General features: G+C 53.7%; 1 protein-coding gene across 1 annotated transcript in view; it reads right to left on the reverse strand.

Annotated features, from left to right (window-relative positions):
• Positions 1–21637, reverse strand: part of LGR6 (leucine rich repeat containing G protein-coupled receptor 6) — a 121574-nt gene that overhangs the window by 36882 nt on the left and 63055 nt on the right. The window contains exons 5-6 of the mRNA XM_056110523.1: positions 10771–10986; positions 4995–5066 (exon numbers count right to left, since the gene is read on the reverse strand). Of these exons, the coding sequence (XP_055966498.1) occupies positions 4995–5066; positions 10771–10986 (288 nt within the window). The remainder of the gene's footprint in view (positions 1–4994; positions 5067–10770; positions 10987–21637) is intronic.

Below are 21637 nucleotides of genomic sequence, written 5' to 3' on the forward strand. Positions count from 1 at the left end.
TGCTGAGAACAAGAGGGGAAGAGGGAGGAGGAAAGGAAGGAAAGAGAAAGGCTACCCGTGTGTGTAAATAGCCACCGCCAGGTATTGAATGAAAGGCCAGAGAGGAGCAGGCAACAGAGTTAAGCTCTTGTGGTCTTCCGGGTACTGTGCATGGTGTCGGGTGAGTTGTAAGACCCCCATATTCTAGCCTGAGCCTGAGAGCCCTGTGAGGGCAGGTGACTGCCCCCCTCCCCGCATTCCGGAGCACAGCAGGGGTCGCATCCAGCTCTGCAGGTGCCAGCCCAGCTTTTGCTCTGCTCCAAGATGCCTCTGAACCCTGGTGGAGGGTAACCTGGCTCCTGAGTGTGACCCAAAACACATCCTCTGCCCCCAAGTGGAGCCAACCAAGGGGCTCCAATTGGGCCAGATTTGTCTAATGAGGTCCTAGGAGGCCCTGAGGTCAGCACTCACACCCTAAAGATCAGACACATTTGTCCCCACATTCATCACGATCCTCCCCTCTCTGAGCTCTAGCCGAGGAGCAGAAATCACATGCCCAGGTCAGGGAGGGAAGGAGGGAGGGAAGAAGGAAGGGAAGAAGGGAGGGAGGGAAGGAAGGAAGGAGGGAGACTCCTCCCACTGCACTCCTGTAACATTTGTCCAATTTTTTCTTGGGAGGGTAGGGATTTGTGCAGAATCTGTTGGTTGGTGTAGCAGGGATCCAAGAATCTTCAGCCAGGCTGTGGTCTCCAAATGCCATTCCCAGGCACTGGCCCAGGGAAAGAGCTTGGTTCCAGGTCCCTGTGACCTCCTTGGAGACCTGTCCCTGGTCACACTTTCCCTTCTGTCTCCACCCAGATCCCTAGGATGACCTGCAACTGTTGGACGCACTCTAGCACTTGTGCTAGTGGACGGTTGTGTTTGGAGGCTGGAGGTCCAACTTCCGGGGCCTTCCCATCACTCACCAACTACAGAAACACAGGCACCTGCATTTGGAGAACAAGCACCTTTGCAGGCGGGGGCCCGCTTGTCTCTGACTCCAGTGTGGAACACCGTGGGAACAGGAGGGAGATGCAGCCTTAGGACTGGGTGGTCCCGCTGCCTCCAGCTGGGGTTTCTCAGAAAAGTCTGGGGTGGTGATGAAGAAGCCGTGTTTCCAGAACCCTCTCCTTGCAGGTTCAGGCCTCCTTCGAGTCCTGCAGGGCTCCTGGAATTGCATAATTTATTTGGCTCTGCAGGAGAGAGGACGTAGCAGTGGCCGTACCCAGACCCCTGACCTAGACACTTAGACTTGCCTGCTAAGTGTCAGAGCACAGGCCGAGTCTTACTTCCTTCTCGCCCATTTTTTTTTATTTTTTGGGTCACACTCGGCAATGCACAGGGGTTACTCTTACTCCTGGCTCATGCCCTCAGAAATTAACCCCTGGCAGTGCTCAGGTGACCATATGGGATGCTGGGAATCGAACCCGGGTCAGCTGTGTGCAAGGCAAATACCCTACCTGCTGTGCTATCGCTCCAGCCCCCTCCTCGCCCTTTGAGGGAGCCCATTGTACAGAATGTGAGGTTCACAGAAGCCAGCCTACTTGCTGAGGCTGATCTAGTGGTGTCAGCAGCTGATGTCTGTTCCGTGTTGGGGCGTGGGGTGAAGATCATGGAGGACGTAAACTGTGTGGCACATGCAGCACACACATGTGGTGACCGCATCATCACGGGATGGCTATGTGTGCAGTGCCATCTATGCTCCACCCCATAGATGAAGGGCCGGGTGCCACTCTCTCTCCTAAGAACCACCACAAATGGGGCCAAACCACAGCCCGGGCTGGGGGTGGTGGGGGTTTGATCTTGCTCTTGCTTGGGGAGATGAGAGAGCAGCGCTAAGTGGCAGAGATTTACAGGGCCCCGGGGAGAAATGCCCATCCAGAGAGGAGCTCACATGAAAAGCTCCGGAGTCAGAGCTGCCGAAAGAGCGTGCCAGGTCTGCAACAATTAAAAGGCTTGCCGAGCGCTGGTTCTTTCATTCCGGGGCCCCTCCTCCCCCCTCCACATCTGGTTGCCCCTGCAGGTTCCGCGCAGCAAACGCTCCGGGGGATAGAGGAGAAAGAACACACTTTCCCCCCCTTTTTAATTGGAGATCAAAAGTTGGAAGGAGAAGTTTTCCCTTCGGGGTGGGAGGAAAGGGTAGTTTTGAGAAGTGGGGGGTGGGGGAGGGGGTGGAGGCCCTCTGGGAGGAGGGGTTGGGGAAAAAGAAGGCGGGGACAGGGCAAGCTCCTGGTCGGCCAGGCTCTGCAGGGACTTTGCCACCTCATCACCTCATTTATCGCGCGTGTCAAGCCCGCAGCATCAGCGCAGGTGAGAGAACTAAGACGCACAGAGGTGAAGGGTGTGCTTAAGTCTCCGGCAGCGAAGTAGCATTGCCGCCCCCCCCCCCCCCAGCTGTCTGATGCCCAGGGCTGGACACCAGGCCATGAGGGCTCCGCAGAGCAAGGTTTTCAGGGGCATTTTCCTCGTCCCAGCCTTGGCTTTCCCACCTGTGCAGCGGGCACGGGCCCTGAGCTCCGCGTGCGCGCCAAGCGCCGCTGCAGATGAAAGGGAGCGCAGTGGGCGCTGCGCGGCGGGCCGCTCTGTGGTCGAGCCAGCGACGGCTGCGCCAAACGCCCTGCGCCTCCATCCAGCGGCTAATTGAGAAAGCATTAGGCAGTGTGCCCCAGGAGTGAAGAAATCCCGCTGCTTGGCTTTTTAGAGGTGCCAACCCGCACCCAGTCTGTGCGCCCCCTCCCCACGCCCCACCTGATTTCCCAGCAGATCTCCCAGCCCCCACACTCCGGGGCTCCGGCTCCGCCCCCATCGCTCCAAGGGCTGCTGGCTGGACTCATTGTCTGGAGTGTTGATGGAGCAGCTGGACCCGTCCCGCAGTCCCTGGGGGACAAAGCGGGGAGGCGCAGAGCCCAAGCTGTGCTCACCTTCCTGGACCCACAGGCGGGTGCATCCCACCTGGACGCCAGTGCCAGAGGAAAACTTTTACCCAATCAGGCAGTTCTCCTGCCTCAGTTCTAGCCGGGGGCAGCCCTGCTCTGGGGTACCGGGCAGAGTCAGGTACAGCCTGACCCCACCCCCTTCTCCTCCACAACCACAGAAACACATGGCCCAGGCTTCCTGGGGCAGGTTGGGCCAGGGGTGCCCTTGACACAGTGCTCCCTCAGAAAAGCCTGCACCTGCAGTTTTCTCTGCTGGTTTTGTTCCAGAAAATGCCTCACTGTGAGAGCTAGGCTTGGGGGCGGTCGTGTTCCAGCGGGAGTGGAAGGGTGGCGCCCCAGGTGAATTTAGGTGGTCATTTAAACCTAGCCCATCGAACAGGTAGCCGATCAAAATAGAGAACAGGATGGTGGGGGCAGGGCGGGGGGGGGGGGGAAATGGCAGTGGATAAAAGGCTCCCTCCAGCCAGGTCCCCGCCCCTCCCCTTCTCTAGCCCCTTCCAGCCTTCCGCCGGCCCTTCTCTCTCTCTCGGATGCCCAGAGAGACCGCAGTTGAGTTCAAGCTCCTGGGCCCTGGCAGAATCGGGCCAAGATCTCACATTCAGACAGACGGCCGACTGTGGAAAGCTGGCACAAGATGTCAGGACACCATAGTGTACAGTCAGGAAAGGCCCAAGACATGGTTTCAGACCAGGAAAGAGATTCGGGGACAAGACCAACTCATCAGACACTGGAGGCGAGTAGACCTGGTGGACAAAGAAGTCGTACAGGGGCCAGGGCATCCCTGGGATAGGACAAGTGACATTGTACACGGGTAAAGGAGAGGCCTGAACATTTGGGCAGGGACTGGACCCATCTAAACTGTACAACATCTCTAACCTCTAAACCTTTGGTGTTTTGTATGCAAATCTTTCTTACAACTCTCAAAACCCTACGAGCCCAGGAAAATGCACTTTGGGGTTGACATTTGTATTGGGGGAGAAGCAGGGAACTAGAGGTGGGGTGTGTGTGGGAGGGAGGGATGACAAAGGTATTAAAACAGAACCTGCCCCTGGTATGCCCCTCCCCCACCACCACACTATCGGGCTTCTTTTGGGGGGTCCTTGTCCCCAGCCCTGCCCCCCTGGGCCTACCCAGGTGACTGGGCAGGGAGTGCCCTTCTGGGAGCTGAGGGACCCCAGCAGGCAGGTCAGTGCCCCCAGAGAGCCCGGCAGCTGTTTGCTCAAGCAGGGCTACTCAGCACGCTTGAGGGGCTAGGGGCTGGTGGCCTCCAGAGGAAGTGAAGGGGTTCCCTGGGGGTGCTCTGCCTATCTCTGAGCTCCGGGATGGTGGTGTGTGAATAAAGGGGCTTCGTAAGAGTCCACAGCTCATCTGCTTCTTAGAGTCCACCTGCCAGAGCCTGTGGCCCTGTGACCTCTTCCTACCCTTTGCTCTGGTCCCGCTCCCTGCCAGTGGCCGGTCGGGACCGCGGGGGCACTTAGACCTGCCGTGAATTTCTCCACACTCCAGATCTTTTCGGTTTGTCTTTGGTCTTTGGGGGAAGCCACATTCAACAATGCTCAGGGATTACTCCTGGCTCTGTGCTCAAGGATCATTCCTGGTGGGGTTGGGGAACCATATGAGGTGCCAGGGATCAAAGCCAGGTGGGCCGCACACAGGGCCGGCACCTTACCTGCTATGTTGTCACGCTGGTCCCCACACCCCAGGCTTTACAGCCCCCCTTCTTGTACCTGCTTCTCGAGGCTCCTATCTGTGCTTCATAGTCTCAGAAGCTGGAGGAGGGGGTCTCTGCTGGCTGGGGTGTGAGGTGCCCTCTCTCTGGGTTCCCCCTAAATTCCACCTATCTGAAGGAGGAAGGTGGGTGGGACATTCTAGAAAAAGGACCTGGGAAGTGTCTGGGGACTCGGCCAGGGCTCAGACCAGCATGGCTGGCTGTCCTGCTGGCCTCTCGTTTGCCCCCTTGTCCCCCCCACGACACACCCTTGGGCTCCAGCGCCCCTGCCCCCCGCTGCCGGATGCCGCCACCCACAGCCCCACACTCACAGTGTCTCCAGACTGTGCAGGCCCTCGAAACTGTGCGTCCCCAGATGCTGGATGCGGTTGTTATGCAGATGCCTGTGTGGGAAGGAAGGGGACGTCAGAAGGGGTGCCCGCAGCCGTGGCTGGGGCGGGGTGCAGACAGTGGCTTAAGTGGGAAAGGGGAGGCAGTGCATGGACATGATGACCCCCTGGACCGTTCTCCTCCAGAGTCCAATGACTGGCGAGACGGGCTTCTGAAGCCACATGCTCCCAAGCACCGGGCGGAAGCTTTTATTTGGCTCCTGACTGAAGGAAAGTGGGAAGCACCCAGACTTCCGAGGCTCCCCCAAAGTGCTGGGATGGAAGCCTGATGTCAGAGGGGCACTAGGTTGGGGCTCCTTCTTTGGTCGGGCTCCCCGGGGCAGCCTGCCTGACTCAGTGGCCAGACACACTTCTGGGAGCCAGCAGCCAACCGCGGCAGACAACACATAATTAAGGGCGAAACTCCCTGTCAGCGCTGGCATGAGCTGGAGACAGCTGGGGATGGAACCTTGGAGGCCAGAGAGTGAGGGGGGCTTCCCGGAGGCCCCGATGCTGAGCACAGGGTGGGGAGAGTCACTGCCAGCCGAGGTACCTGCGGGGCCAAGCGGTGGGTGACATGGGGTGTCTCAGTGCCGGAGGGCGAAGGGTTTGGCTTGAGCACATCCGGGTGTGGGGAGCTGGATGTGTGTGTGGGGGGGTGTGGGGGGGAGACTTCTGAGGGGAGGAGCTAATTGAAAACAAGTGACACAATGTTCTCCCAATTTCTTGAGAAAATGAGTGAAAATAGCAGGAAAAAAATTCCCTGTCTCCACCCCAAGTATTAAAAGTAGCAACAAAGCAGGGAGGGGGACCAAGTCTCACATCCCAAAGCCGTCCAACGCTGGTGCCCGACTCAGCCCCCCTACTCCAGAAATGGAACTGGCGAGGAAGCAAAACTCTGGAGATTTGGGGGCTTATTCTGCAAGCCCATTTTCTCCCTACACCTATCTTGTCTTTATGCATCTGTGCTTGCTTGCTTTTTCGAGTCTGTGCTTTTCTCTTGAACACATGTTCCTCTCCTTAACTTCCACCACCCTGCATCTTTAATTTCATTCAATAAAAGCTCTCTTGGAGAGAGAAGAAAAGTGCCTGCCATAGAGGCAGGCGGTGGGAAGGGGGGGTAGGGAGTGATGGGAGGAAACCTGGGGACACTGGTGCTGGGAAGTGTAACTGGTGAAGGGATGGGTGTTGGAACACTGTATGACTGAAATCTAATCATGAACAGCCTTGTTATGCTCTATCTCACAGTGATTCAATAAAAACGTTAAAAAAATTTAAAGTTCTCTTGCGCCCCCCCTTCTCTACATACACACAAAGGGGCAGGGAATGGTGAAGGGGACCCAGAGGAGACCCTGCTCCTGTGCTGAGCTGTGGAGATGTCGGAAGCCCCAGGAGACTCCTTGTGTGCACAGCCCAGACCCCATTAACCTTCCAGAACTGTGGAGAGCAGAGCCCAGGGCCTCAGCAAAGATGGAAGCCATCGGGGTGGGGGGGTCTGCGGCACACTACCTCCCCGACCACACCCTCACGGTAGGTCGAACTTCACTGACCCCCAAGTTCTGCTCAGGGGAAAGACAAACAGGGACCTGAGTTGTTGCACCGAGATCAAGGGAACAGAGGAAAATAAAAGTTGAGGAGATAGTTCAGGGGGCAGGATGCTTTGCATGCTTAGGGACCTGAATTTAGTCTCTAGCACCACTGGGTATAGGCCTGGTGGTCGCTGGCACTGCTGGGCTCAAATGGCAGACTTGCCTGGTCTGATGGGCTACGTATGGTCAGGAGTGGGCCTGACCCCTTGAACACTGCTTGGGAGCCTCTTATTTCCAAAATAAGAAAACAAGAACACAAATCATAGGGCAATTGTGAAAACATACAACAGAGAACAGTAGGGAGAGAAGAGAGGATATAAAAGACAAAGTTCCAATGGGGCCAGAGTGATAGTACAGCAGGCAGAGCGCTTGCCTTACACGCGGCAGGCCCAGGTTCTATCCCAGGCATCCCATATGGTCCCCCGGGGCCCACCAGAAATGATCCCTGAGTGCAGAGCCAGGAGTATACCCTGAGCACAGCCAGATGTGACCCAAAAACTAAAACATGAAAGACAAATTTCCAAGCCCAGAAGATGTGGCCAGTGAATCCAGGAGTGCTGGGAGATTGGTCACAATAGCTGTCGGCTACAAAACAAGCGACCCAACAAGACTTTACAGAAAACAATTGTTGCAGGGAGAAGAAATGGCATTGAACACTAAGGAAACTCACTGAGGACCGAAATCAAGTCATTACAAACTCTCAAAAAATTTAAAAGGAGGAGGAGGGGCATAGATGCAGATGGAAGGTGAAATGTGTTCTCTCTCTTATATAGGATATGAAGCATAGTAGGAGAACAACAAAGGCCCAAAGTCAATAATAAAGAGTAGAACTGGGCTCCAGTGGGATGCTTGGCACTGCGGTGCAGTAGAGGGAACAGAACAGGGAAGGGAACACTAAGAAAATGGGAGATGGAAATAGAGGCAAACTGGAGGGTGGGAGGGAGACTGGGAGCATTGGTGAGCACTCATGAAGGGACTGGTGTTGGAACATTCTATGGCTGAAAATTGTAAACAACTTTGCAACTCATGATTTTTAATTTTAAAGAAAAAGGGAATAAAAAGAAAGTGTAATGTGTCAGAGAAGAAAACTTGCGATAATCATGGTGACTTTGCCCGCCTGAGATCAAAAGGTTAAACTGGTTAGGAAGCAAGGTCTGGAGCATAATCTTCATATGTGGAAGGCCCTGGTTCAAGCCCCATGCATGTACCTGAGGACTGCCAGGAGTGACCCTAACCCCAGAGCTGAAGGTAGCCTCTGAGTACCGGCAAGTGTGACCCCCAACATGGAAGGAAGGAAGGAAGGAAGGAAGGAAGGAAGGAAGGAAGGGAGGGAGGGAGGGAGAGAGGGAGGGAGGGAGGGAAGGAGGGAGGAAGGAAGGAAGGGAGGGAGGGAGGGAGGAAGGGAGGGAGGGAGGGAGGGAGGAAGGGAGGGAGGGAGGGAGGGAAGGAAGGGAGGAAAGGAAGGAAAGGGATGGAAAGAAATAAAGAGAGAATGGAAGGAAGAAAGCAAGAATAAAAAAAGAAAGGGAGGAAAGAAGAAAAGAAGGAAAGAAAGAAAAAGAAAAAGAAAGAAGAAAGAAAGAAAGAAAGAAAGAAAGAAAGAAAGAAAGAAAGAAAGAACAGACAAGGAAAACATAAAGGGTAATTGATGTCTCTGAGGGTGAGGATCCAGAACTGAGACAGAAGAGGTATTCAGGATATAATACCCCCCAAAATCCACCCGATGAAGAAACAATGGCATCTGTGGCTCAAAGACCTACATTGTTTCGGGAACTGTGGGTGCAGAGTGTTCTCCATGGTGACATATTCTGGTGAAGCTATTCAAGCTCAAGGGTGGAAAAATATCTTTGGGCAAAAAGAGAGATCACTTCTAGGGCAGAGAAGTCAGGCTGGTCCAAGACTCTCACAAACAAAGACACCAGGCAGAGCCCTCCACAGAGGAGGAGCATCCCGGGCTCCGGGGGCCCCCTTCATCACAGGGCCCCTCAGGGAGCACCTCGATTCTCCAGCCTCTCCTACCACCCTGCTGATGGAGCACTTCTCTGGGCACGGGCCTCCTCGGCTGTGGCCACTCTTCAAGAAAACTCCCTCTTGCCTCCTGTCACAGCTGCTTCCTGCCTGTCTTCCTGTGCCCTCGTCCGACAGCTCACCCCACAGTCCCAGCAACTTGGCCCGCTCTGGCTACATCTGCGGCCGCGTCCTCTGGAAACACCTCCTCAAGCCCCGGCAGTGGGAAGGTGCAGACAGAAGGTGCTGCCCCGTGCTCTCTGAGGAGGCTTCCTGTCTGCCAGCCCTCGCCCCCTCCTCCTGCTCCGTGCCTCCCCCCCACTCCCCCAGTATCCTGGACCCACAGCAGGTCCAACTTCCAGGTGGGCATCCTCGGTCAGATCAATGGTTCCGCTCAGCTCCCTTCATGGCCCTGCCTCCCTCCTGACTCCTCAGCCACCTCTGTGAACTGGACGAGCGTTGAGCCCTGAGGGTCTTCCAACTCACCTTCTGGTCTTCAGTTTCTTCCTGGTCCCACTGACCCTTCCACAAATACCCCCTATTCACCTCCGTCTGAGAACCTCCATGCCCCTTCCTCACGGGGAAGAAGCCCCAGCCTTGCCTTGAGACTGAGCCCCCATCCTTGACTCCCTAGTCCCCCTTCCACACTGGCCACCCCAAGACTGGCCCATTCACGGGACACCTCCCCCAGCCCCTGAATCTCTCCTCTTGTCTAACTCCATCATCCTTCCAGGCCCAGGACTCCCCCCAACCTCCCCCACACACAGCCTTTCCTGCGGCCTTCTCTCAGCCCCACGAGTCACTCAGAACTGCCAGGCACCACGAACCCACGGGCTGGCTGTGTGGGCACCATCACAGCCTGTGGTTAGCGGTCTCTCTGTCCTTCCCCTTACTTCCCTTATACTGCTGCTTTAGCTCCACCATCAGTGCCATGATGGCAGCGGTTGTATCTCTATTCTTCCATCCCACTGAGCCCCCACGTGAGCTGTGGCAACGCCTGGGACTGCTCCCCAGTGCCTACCGCGTGGCATCCTCTTCCCCATCATCATGTCAGACTCCACACTCTCTCTGTTCCTGATGTCACATGGGGGGCTGCCCTAAAGCTAGGACCTGCTCGTCCTCCACACAGGCCCCCTGACCCCTAAGGAAGGGGTGGGGGGCGATGGCGGGCCTAGAATTGATGACTCATCACAACCGAGACAAACTGAGCAGAAACGCGCTTCCGTCTCCTGAACGGATCCCGCACATCCTAAAAAGGCCCTCCCGTTGATCGTCGATTTGCTTGAGCGGGCCCAGTAACGTCTCCATTGGAGACTTTGTTGTTACTGTGTCTGGCATATCGAATACTCTCGGTAGCTTGCCGGGCTCTCCGAGAGGGGCGGAGGAATTGAACTAGGGTCAGCCATGTTGGCCACTTGTAAGGCAAACGCCCTACCCGCTGTGCTATCGCTCCAGCCCTAGTTTGGAAAAATCACACCAGCGTTCCGAGGGCAGGAGCACTGCTGTTATTGAGCACTCACTCACCGGCATTCCCACAGCAATTAGTGAGAAACCCAAAGCAATTACACATGACCTCAAAGCCCTTAGTAATTATCCCCGTGAACTTACCAATCACTCAGAGCAATTAGCTGGGAGCTAATTTGCACTCTAAAGTTCCCACTGGGAAGGCAGAGTTAACCCCAGACCCCCATACCTGCCAGGGATGCTATATCTGTCAGGTGATCAACCCGATAGAGGCTTTGCCACACAGTCACAAGCAATGGGTTTCCCCTGCTTCTCCGGGCCTGGGAAAGGAGATGCATCGTTCCCACTCTGTGCCAAAGCATCGTCTGACTGTTCAAGGGGATGAAAATTATTGCAAGCCTTGACTTCCGTTCCTCAGACTGTGGTGTTTTCTACTCTATCTGCACAGTGAGAAAAGAGTGGCCTGCCTCCTGGTTTCAGGCCTCTGAGTGACTCTCAGAGCACCTGGACAGCACAAAGGTCATCGTGGGCCCTTTGGGGTTCATGTGGGATGAGCACCACCCTCTCCAAAAGGGAAACTGACATGAGGAGGGCCTGCAAAGCCGAGAGAAGAGCTGGGCAGTGAGGCTGCCGCGGGGAGGGCAGAGGGCGGCACTCACAGCACCACCAAGCTGGAGAGGTTCTGGAAGGCGCACTCGGGAACGTGGCTGATGCGGTTGAGGGCCAGCGTCATGGCCTGCAGGGCGGGCAGGTTGTTGAGCGCCCTGACGGGGATCTCCGTGAGCACATTGTCATCCAGCCACAGGTGGCGCAGTGAGGACAGCCCCTCAAAGCTTCTCTCCGGGACCAGGGAGATGAGGTTGGCATCTAGGCGCCTGGTGGGAGAAGAGGATGGGGAGGATCAATCCAGGGCGAGATGGAGACCAAGCGTCAGGATGAGGCGGCGGGAGAGTCAGCCTGGACCCCAGCAGGGCCTCTGAGCTGCCCTAGGGTGTTGGCTGTGAGCAGCCACCTCTATAGGTGCTCAAGTTTGTCTCCATCCACCCACAGTTCTCCATCCGCTGACGCCTCTTGCTGTTGATGCCTCCAAAGCTTCTTCTCAGACTCAAGGTTGGACCCAGAGCCCAAAGTGGACACCAGTACTTCTCCCCAAATTGTCAGGCTTCTAGACCTTTGTCTGTGCCCCTATTCCAGAGTGACTTGTCCTTCCCTGTCCTCTCTATAGTGATAGCTGCAGATACCCCATCACCAGCAATGAGGGAGGGGGAGCTCTTTCTCTGGATTGGACCAAAGCCCCCCCCCCATAAAAACCCTTCCTGAGAACTGCCCACTCCTCCTCTCATCAAGGTATCAGTCATTTAATTTGTCATTGTTGTTGTTTATTTATTTTCTTCTTATTTGGGACCCAGTTGTCTGAGGGATCTCCTGTCTATGTCCTGGGACCTCTTGCTCGGTGGGTGCCCTCTGGGTGTCTCTGTAACCGAGATGTGTCACCAGTTTCAGGCCTCTGAGGACTCTCAGAGCACCTTCTCTCACCTATCAGGTGGGTTACCCAGGAAGAAGACAATCGGAGTCAAATGCGATACTGACTTTTTGATGCAAGTTCTAGCTGGCCTCAACTGCGCAGGGGAACAAGGAGATTGCTTTGAACCTGTGTGCCAGCCACACTGTTCTCCCTACCCCATTTACAACTCTCTTCTGCCTTGCTGATCTGGGACTTGGGCTGGAGCCCCACCACCCTACACAGCTGACACCACAAGGACCTGTGAGCTGCCCAAGACCCCTGGGTCCACGCCCAGGCCTCATGAACTCTGTGTGAGGCGTGGCACGGGGTCATAGGGCACCTCCACCAGGAGACCCCAGCCTTCTCTCTCTTCCCTGAATTCACCTTGGGAGACTTGGTTGGACAAGCCCACTGGCCAGCATGGTCCTGAAGAAGGATGATGAGGAAAAACCTCCCACCCACACCTAGGCTGACTGAGGCAGCAGAGATCTTCAGGGAGCTCCCCCTACTGGTGAGGCCTGGCCCTTCAGACGGGCCCCCGGGGCCGTAGCCCTTCCTGGCTGGCTTAGCAGGAGCACCTGCGAAGCTTTGGGAAAATACAGACTCCCCTCCCAGGCCCCTCCCCCAGGCGACTCTGGGTCAAGAGGTCGGGGGTGGGAGGGTGTCTGTTTCCACAGGACATTCCAGATGTGTCTAAGAACAGACAGGCTCAGGATGAGTTGGATAAACATCACTACGAAGAAGACAGTGTCCGGCCCTTGCTCATGGACTCCATGGGGAAGCCAGCCTGACAGTCCCAGCACAGAGTGACAGCAGGACAGGACAGGCGGCCTGAGCCCAGGAGATAGAGAGTTTGCACGGAGGCCTGGGGATGGACCAAGAAGGAATTCAGCAGGGCAGCGGCTGGGGAGGAATTCCAGGCACGGGAAGGGCACGTGGGAAAGAGAAGGGACAGCCTCATGGGGACCCAGCATCTCAGGTGGGGCCTCTGAGTGGGCGGAAGGTGGAAATCCCCTGAGCAACGCTGGGCCAGGCATTGGGGAGCCACTGGAGGATGTTTTTTGGGAGGGAGATTGCCTCCCAGGCAGTGCTAAGGAGTTTCAGGGGATCCTCTGGTGGTGCTGGGCTGGTAGCTCCATGCAAAGGACCAAGGATGTGGTGCTATTCAGACAATCCTGGGCTGTGCCCCACGAAGCTCGGGAAACCATGTGGCACTGGGGATCAAACCCAGATGTGTGCCCTTTAGCCACCATCCTGTCTGCAGCCCCATGCCGGAGATCAGTGAGCAAAAAGAAGGCATGGCCAGGTTCCTGCATCAGAAAGACCAGCTGGTTTGGGTGAGTGGCCACAGTGGAGGTAGATGGTCAGCAAGAAGACAGCCAATAGAGACAGCGCCACCTGGTCCAGAAAGGGACAGCCCTGCCAGTGAGGCGTGAGATAGGCTATCATCCCACACCTCTCCCGTGCCCTCGCGCCCTATCCTGCTATGCTCCCTGCTGCCCTGGGCACCTCCTTTGCCAGGGAGAGTCAGAAATCTTGGGAGTCTCAGATCACACGCCCGAGAATGTTCTTCCTGCATACAAAGTGTGCCTCCACCGTTCCTGTGCAGGGACCTAGGGGGGACAGGCCAGTGTCCTCCCATTCCCTCTGCTGCCTGCTGGGAACCCAGCACCCACCCCCCACCCCCACATGCAGGAAGCAGGGCTCTGGGGATGGCCTCCAGGGAGGTGGGATGGAGGCCAGGACGCCTGGTAAGGGAAGTGTCATGAGTGAGGGGCCAGTGTGGACGGGAGAGTGGGCACTGACTTCCAGTCTCTGCGAAGTCACTGGGGATGGCGCCGCATGGGAGGTGGGGTGGGGGCTGAGCCTGGCTCCTCTCACAGCCTGGGCCTCACTCTCTGTCACTGCCTCAAAAAAATGGAATAACTGACTTTTTGTTGCAAGCTCTAGCCAGCCTCAACTGCGCAGGGGAACAATCCCTATACTATAGTAAATAAGGAGTAACTTTGGGGACCAGAGAGATGGTGCAAGGAATAAGGTGCTCCAACCCCACCAGGAGTGATCCCTGACCACTTACAGAGTCAGGTGACAATGCCCCTTTCTTCTCTAACTCCTGGGCTGGGAGCACGGAACCAGCGACAGGCACCCACAGTGAACCCTGAAACACTGATAAGAATCATCCTCCTGGGGCTGGAGTGATAGCACAGAGGGTAGGGCATTTGCCTTGCACACGGCCGACCCAAGTTCAATCCCTGGCATCCCATATGGTCCCCCAAGCACTGCCAGGAGTAATTCCTGAGTACAGAGCCAGGAGTAACCCCTGAGCATTGCTGAGTGTGACCCAAAATGAAAAAAAAAAATCATCCTTCCAGTGGGACCATGGCCTCTGAGAAGCATGCCCTGTTTTCTAGCAAGGACGAGCCTGTGTGTGGTGCTGGCTCTGAGGCAGGAGGAACTGCCCAATTCTCAAGGGATGATGACCCCTGCCTGAGCGGCAGAGGAAGTTTCTCTAAGCTGGACAAAAATGGGCCTGGGCTGGGGAGGAAGAGATCTTTTTTTTTTCTCTGTGCGCTTAGGTGCATGGGAATTATCTAATCCCTATGTGTGCCACACGCCTGCATGTGAGACCTCTGACCCAAGCCCATCACTGAATTTTGTGCATCCCGGGGTGGGGGCCTGAGCAGGGCCACCTTACAGGCCAAGCCAGAAGTGACCATGCGTAGGACAGGGCCACACTGGGCCTGGCTGCTCCCACTTGCCCCCCAGCCGCTTCCTGCTCTGCCCTCTCCACCCGCCCGCAGCCCCAGACCGAGGCTAGGGAGGGCATGTTCCTGCCGCCTGCCCCCACACTAGAGACAGGGACACTGAAGGACAAATTGACACATGCGGAAGGTGAGATAAACACATGGAAGAAAGGGGTCGGGCCTGAATCCAAGTTTGGGGTGAGTGGACTCCGGGGGTCAGGTAGTGTTCTCAAGTCAGCTGGGTGTGCACTTCCTGGCATCTGTGCTCAAAATGCAAAATCATTAATCCAAAAGGATCTGTGCACACCTGTGTTCATCGCTGAACTAAAGACACTAGCCAAGACATGGAAACCAGCCAAGTGCCCAGCAACGGATGAGCAGATCCAGAAGTTGTGGTCTATAGACATAGTAGAATATTCTGCTGTCCAAAGAAGAACAAAGTCCTGCAATTTGCAGCAACATGGATGAACAAGAGGCTATAACGGTGAGAGGGGTCTGTCAGAAGGAACGGATACAGAATGATCTCTCATTTGTGGGCCGTAAAGATACACAGCAAACTGACAACAAAGGGCCAAAGCAACCAATGGGGGAACCAAGGCACACAGTTGAATCAAGGGGTGTTGAAAGGAAGGGGTGTTGGGGTCTTTGGGGGATGAAAGTGGGAACATTGGTAATGGATGTAGGGTTGTAATTATGTGCAGGAGAAACCATCATTAACAACATTGTAAATCATAAAACCTCAGTCAATTAAAACTAACAATTTTGTAAAAATAAAATAGGAAAGGGGGCTGGAGTGATAGCACAGTGGGTAGGGCGTTTGCCTTACATACGGCCAACCCGGGTTCGGTTCCCAGCATCCCATATGGTCCCCTGAGCATCACCAGGAGTAATTCCTGAGTGCATGAGCCAGGAGTAACTCTTGTGCATTGCCAGGTGTGACCCAAAAAGCAATAAAATAGGAAATTAAAAAAAGCCGGCTGAGTTCGGGGGTAATATGTGAACCCAGGATAACAAAGTTGGACTAGCAAATGAAAAGACCTGTTTTACCCTTAAATTTGCACTGTATCACTATTCGCAGATGATATGATACTCTACTTAGAGAACCCAATAACCTCCACCAAAAAACTCCTAGAAACAATAGACTCGTATAGTAAAGTTGCAGGTTATAAAATCAATACCCAAAAGTCCATGGCTTTCCTATACGCAAACAGTGAGAGAGAAGAAAGCAACATGAAAAAAACAATCCCGTTCACAATTGTGCCCCAGAAAATCAAGTACCTAGGAATCAGCTTAACTAAGGAAGTAAAGGACCTGTACAAAGAAAACTACAAAACGCTACTTCAGGAAATAAAAGAGGACATGAGGAAATGGAAAGATATCCCCTGCTCATGGGTCGGGAGACTTAACATTGTCAAAATGGCAATACTACCGAAAGCATTGTATAAATTCAATGCAATCCCTATAAGGATACCCATGACATTCTTCAAAGAAATGGAGCAAACACTCCTGAAATTTATATGGAACAATAAGCCCCCACGAATAGCTAAAGCAATTCTTGGGAAAAAGAAAATCGGAGCAATCAAACTCCCTAACTTCAAACTCTTCTACAAAGCAGTAATAATTAAAACAGCATGGTACTGGAACAAAGGCAGAACTGCAGACCAATGGAACAGGGTTGAATACACTGACATCTCCCCTCAATCATATGCTCATCTAATCTTTAATAAAGGTGCAAGTAATGTGAAGTGGAGTAAGGAAAGCCTCTTTAATAAATTGTGTTGGCATTACTGGACGGCTACATGCAAAAAAATAGGCTCAGAACTCTGCCTAACAACATGTACAAAAGTAAGATCAAAATGGATTAAAGACCTCAACATCAGACCAGAAACCATAAGGTACATTGAAGATAAAGTTGGCAAAACCCTCCATGACATTGAAGCTAATGGTATCTTCAAAGATGCCACGCCACTGGCCAAGCAAGTGAAAACAGAGATAGATAAATGGGACTATCTTAAACTAAGAAGCTTCTGCACCTCCAAAGAAACAGTGACCAAAATACAAAGACAGTCTACAGAATGGGAAAGGATATTCACCGAATACACATCTGACAAGGGGTTGATATCCAGGATATACAAAATACTGGTTAAACTCCACAAGAAGAAAACATCCAACCCCATCCAAAAATGGGGCAATGAAATGAACAGAAACTTTCTCAAAGAAGAAATCCGAATGGCAAAAAAGCACATGAGAAAATGCTCTTCATCATTAATCATCAGGGAGATGCAGATCAAAACCACAATGAGATACCATCTCACACCTCAGAGACTGGCCCACATTCAAAAGAACAAAAGCAACCGATGCTGGCGTGGATGTGGCGAGAAAGGGACACTCCTTCACTGTTGGTGGGAATGTTGACTGGTTCAGCCCTTCTGGAAAACAGTATGGACGATTCTCAAAAAATTAGAAATTGAGCTCCCATTTGACCCAGAAATACCACTCCTGGGAATATATCCCAGAGAGGCAAAAATGTATAGTCGAAGTGACATCTGCACTTGTTTGTTCATTGCAGCACTCTTTACAATAGCCAGAAACTGGAAGAAACCTGAATGCCCAAGAACAGATGACTGGTTAAAGAAACTTTGGTACATCTACACAATGGAGTACTATGTAGCTCTTAGAAAAGATGAAGTCATGAAATTTACATACAAGTGGTACAATATGGAAAGTATCATGCTAAGCGAAATGAGTCAGAAAGAGAGGGATAGACATAGAAAGATTGCATTCATCTGGGGGATATAAAGTAACAAAGTATGAGATTAATACCCAAGAATAGCTGAGATCAGCACCAGGAGGATTACTCCATAACTTAGAGGCCAGCCAGGTATCCTAGAGGAAAGGGCAGTTCAGATAGAGAAGGGAGCACCAAATAAAGGATGTTTGGAGGATCCTCCCAGGAGGGGAGATGCATGTCGAAGGTAGACTATGGACTGAACATGTTTGCCACTCAATGCCTCTTTTGCAGACCACAACACCCAAAAGGAGAGAGAGAACACAGGGGATTGCCCTGCCACAGAGACAGGGGGGATGGGGGGATGGGGGTGGGAGGGATATTATCCATGGTGGTGGAAGATGGGCACTGGTGGAGGGATGGGTGTCTGATCATTGTATGATTGAAACCAAAGCACAAAAAATTATAAATTTACAACTGTAAAAAAATAAAATAAAATAAAGGGGAAAAAAATTTGCACTGTAGCACTGTCCTCCTGTTGTTCATCGATTTGCTCGAGCGGGCACCAGTAACGTCTCCATTGTGAGACTTGTTGTTACTGTTTTGGGCAGATTGAATACGCCATGGGGAGCTTAGCAGGCTCTGCCGTGTGGGCAGGATACTCTTGGTAGCTTGCCAGGCTCTCGAGAAGGGCTTAAATTTGAACTTTGGGTAAATCACAAATACTTTAAAGTAGAAGCATTCTTTTCATACTAGGGATGGCACCAGTCGCACTGAATTTTATACTATAGTAAACAAGGAGTAACTTTGGGGACCAGAGAGAGAGTGCAAGGGATAAGGTGCCCCAGCCCCACCAGGAGTGATCCCTGACCACAGAGTCAAGAGTAAGCATAGAACACAGTCAGGTATGCCCCCAAAACTGAAATAAGTGAGGAATAATTTTCTAGTTCAAGTAGATCTCAAGTAATATTTGTGTTGGAGCCAAAGAAATAATCTAGTTAAGACAGATAGTATTGAGAAATAGTCTAGTTAAGACAGGTAGTATAGAGAGATAGTCTAGTTAGGACAGTATTCAGAGATAGTCTGGTTAAGCCAGACTCACCCCATTTTGATCCTATCACCACATCATCCCTCTAGTCTAGAGCTGAGAGTAGCCCCCCAAATACTACTGGGTGTGGCCCAAACCCCTCTAAATATCCAAGTATCACCTGATTGCCATATCCCCGGGGACTTCTATGCATGTGGGGGATCTCCCTCACCCCCGTGCAGTCACACACGCACACTTTGGCCCTGTAGGCTGGTTTTCTCAGCTGTGTAGTGACTTCCTGTCCATCCCAGACACTGCCCGCCAGCTCACCCTTTCAGGGAGACCCCTGGGAAGCCAGAGGGCGGTGAAGGGAGGCAGGAGAAAGGAAAAGGGGAGCAGGACCTGTGGCATTTTCTCTCATCCTTCCGTGAGGACCCCCTTCCTGGCAGGAGCCTCAGAGAGGAGCCCCCGAGTCAGGAGCATCCCCTTCCTCTCTGTCCCTGGCAAGAGGGGAGCACTCGATGACTTCCCCAGACAGCCAGGCTCCCCCAGGGTCTTTTCCCTCCGGGCAGGTGGTCCCAGGCCTTCCTGCCACCTGGGAAGGGGCTGCAGGATCTTTGGAGGTGCTGGCAGAACCCGCCACTAGAGACAACAAGGCATTTTTGAGCAGCTCTGTGTCCGCAGGTGGGGGAGCCGTCAGCCGGCTCGGGTTTGGCAGGAAGAAGGGAGCAATTATACCAATTAAGCGCTGGAATCAGACCAACAGCCCCAACCGCCCGCTCTCCCACGTGGGCCTGGGCTGCGAGAGTGGTTCTGAGGTTGAGTCTTACCTGCGGTAACAGGGCAGATTAGCGGGGACCTCAGAGCCAGTCCGGGCTTGCTGGGCGCTGGGGAAACAGCTCTACCTCCCTCGCGTGCTCCCCCAGCCAGAGGGAGTCAGATCAAGCTGTCCTCCCAAACCCAAGGGGATGCCCCAGAGATCTGGGGGTGTGGGGACCGGGCCCACTGGCTCCATGAGATTAGGCCTAGCTGGGAGCAATTTGTGGCAGGAAGTGAGAAGTTGCTCCCCAGAGCGACAATTGTAGCTCATAGCCAGAGGACTGCTGGGCTGGAAGGAGTGAGCCAGCCTCACATGTCTCGCAGGAACCTGTAGCCCAGAGAGAGCGAGAGAAATGCTCCGAAGGAGTGGCGCGACCAGGACTCGAACCTAGATCTTTCTACCCACCTGGCTCAACCTAAAGGGTGCCTGATAGAACCGTGATGGCCCGCAGTGGGGGAAACTGAGGCACTGGGATCTAAAGGATCCTTAGCTGCAGGTTTTTCCTCAAATCCATCCTCTGTGCTTCATTCTATGGAATCTAGTTAAATATAAGAAGGACAGATTCGGAGCTCCCAGTGGATCACCCGCTGACTCATGTTGGCCATCGGACAATCATTTACGGAGATCATGCCAAGCCAGAGATGGTTTAAAGGACTGAAGTGCACACCTGGCATGCATGGGCCCCCAGTTCAATACTGGGAAGTGCAGTGTGACCCTCGTGGCTCCCTCTGCCAACTACATCCTGGCACCTGTGCACTGTTAGGCCCACACAGTGGGGACAGGTATGGCTCGAGTGGTCTCTGGATCTAGGAACACAGCTGGGGAGCCCCCCCCCCCCACACATATAAATGCATAAAGCAAAAGGGAACATGCATGCACATAACATCTGCCTCCTAAGTACAAGTTGATTTTGAACTAAAGGCTTGTGAGGTGAGACCCTGGGGGCCCGGCAGAAGAGAACAAATGTCTCCTGCTCTTTCAGCACAGCTGGGACCTGAATTGAATCCATCGTCCAGCTCTGAACCACTTGTCCACAGAGCATGTCCCTAGGAGCAGAGAGAAGCTACAGTCGAATCCATGAGCTTCAGTGGACAGGAAATGAGACCTACCTACTTCTGGCCTACTTCTGGGGCACACCTGGGAAGAATAGCGGGTCTTCCCAGAGAGAGGAGAGGCTGACAGGGTCTCCCATAACGAGAAAGCATTCCCAGTCATCCTCGGAGCAACTACAAAGTTGGTAGGACACAGTGTGCAGTGGGAGCAGAAAGCATTCCTGGCTTAGGAATGATTCGGAATTTTAAGGTGGGAACTGCAGAACCCTCCGAGTTCGGGCCTGTGCAGCTGTGTAGGGGGACCCACGGGCTGCCGACTCTGCCCAAGCTCAGAGATGCTCCAGGCAGACCAGGCCTTCAGTTCATGCTTCCCAGGCTCAGGGAAGGAGACTTGATGGTTGACGGGCTTTGAGTACAGGGCTGTTCACAGCACGGGGATGGCCATCAACGGGCTGCCCTCGGCCAAACCCAGGGCTGGCTCTTCACCCAGAAAATCCTAGTCTTCATCTTCAGCACACTGTGGTCCACAGTCGACATTTAGTGGGACACAGGGAAGGAAGGGAAGAGAGCAAACAGGAAGGGGAGTGTCTCCAGCTCTGAGTCCGGGTGACACACAGGCAGAGCAGAAAAGGGAAACTACGCAAAGAGGAAAAACTCGCAGCCACTGTGGAAACGGTTATGTTGAGGGGGAAATATGCCACGTGGGGGCAGCCGATTGTCTGCGGGGACCAACAGCTCTGCCGGAGAGCCTGCCAGCCCAGGGGAGGGTGTGGAGGGGAGCAGGCTGGCACCTGTGGAATGGCGGGGAGCCACCCTAGGGCCTTCCACAGGAGGGAGGGTCCCAACCTCCTGCCTTAGCACCAGCCTCCGCAAGGAAGCCCAAGAGGCTCCCAGGGGTGGTGGGAGGCCCCCTGCTCACCATGTCCCCCAACCCTGGGCTCCTCTGTCTAGGGACCAAGTCGACCCAACCAACTTGGATTTCAAGGTCTTGGTTTTCTCATACACCCCACCTTTGCAAGATTCTTCTGTGAAGACCCTTTGGAGTTTCATGTGGGGTTCCCTAAAGCAGGGGGTGGGGAATATCAGTTCTCGAGCTGTATAATGCCCAAGAAATTGTGTGGTCTGGCTTGGAGCATGACGGGACAAAGATGCTTCTTCTTGGCTGCCCATAGCCCATCTGCCTGTGCTGTATAGCCCGCAAGTGAAGTTCTACATATCCAAATGGCCCTGGCAGGTAAAAGGTTCCCTACCCCTAGCTTAAAGCGTCTCCTGCCTCCAGCCCATCTCCCCGTGCCAGCGGGATACCCGCAAAGACCCTGGCACAAATGGAGTTGCTCCTTTAGCCTTCTGTTTACTGGGACGGCATGATGCCCACTTCACTGGGTCCTGACTGTTCCGTGGGCTTTGGGTTCAGTTGTGGGACTCAGACACACAGTGCTCCTCTCCAGAGAAGCTCTTAGCCCAGTTTCCTTATTATATATCTAACATCATAAATGCCTTATTTCACACCTCAGCAGAACTAACCAGGCTGTCAGCGTTTCACATCTACTTTATATATTATGTTTACACTTTAGGTAAAGGTAAAGGCCCTCCCGTTGATCATCGATTTGCTCGAGCGGGCCCAGTAACGTCTCCATTGGAGACTTTGTTG

Source organism: Sorex fumeus, unplaced genomic scaffold (genome assembly GCF_029834395.1).
Source record: "Sorex fumeus unplaced genomic scaffold, SorFum_2.1 ptg000010l, whole genome shotgun sequence".
NCBI lineage: Eukaryota > Metazoa > Chordata > Mammalia > Eulipotyphla > Soricidae > Sorex > Sorex fumeus.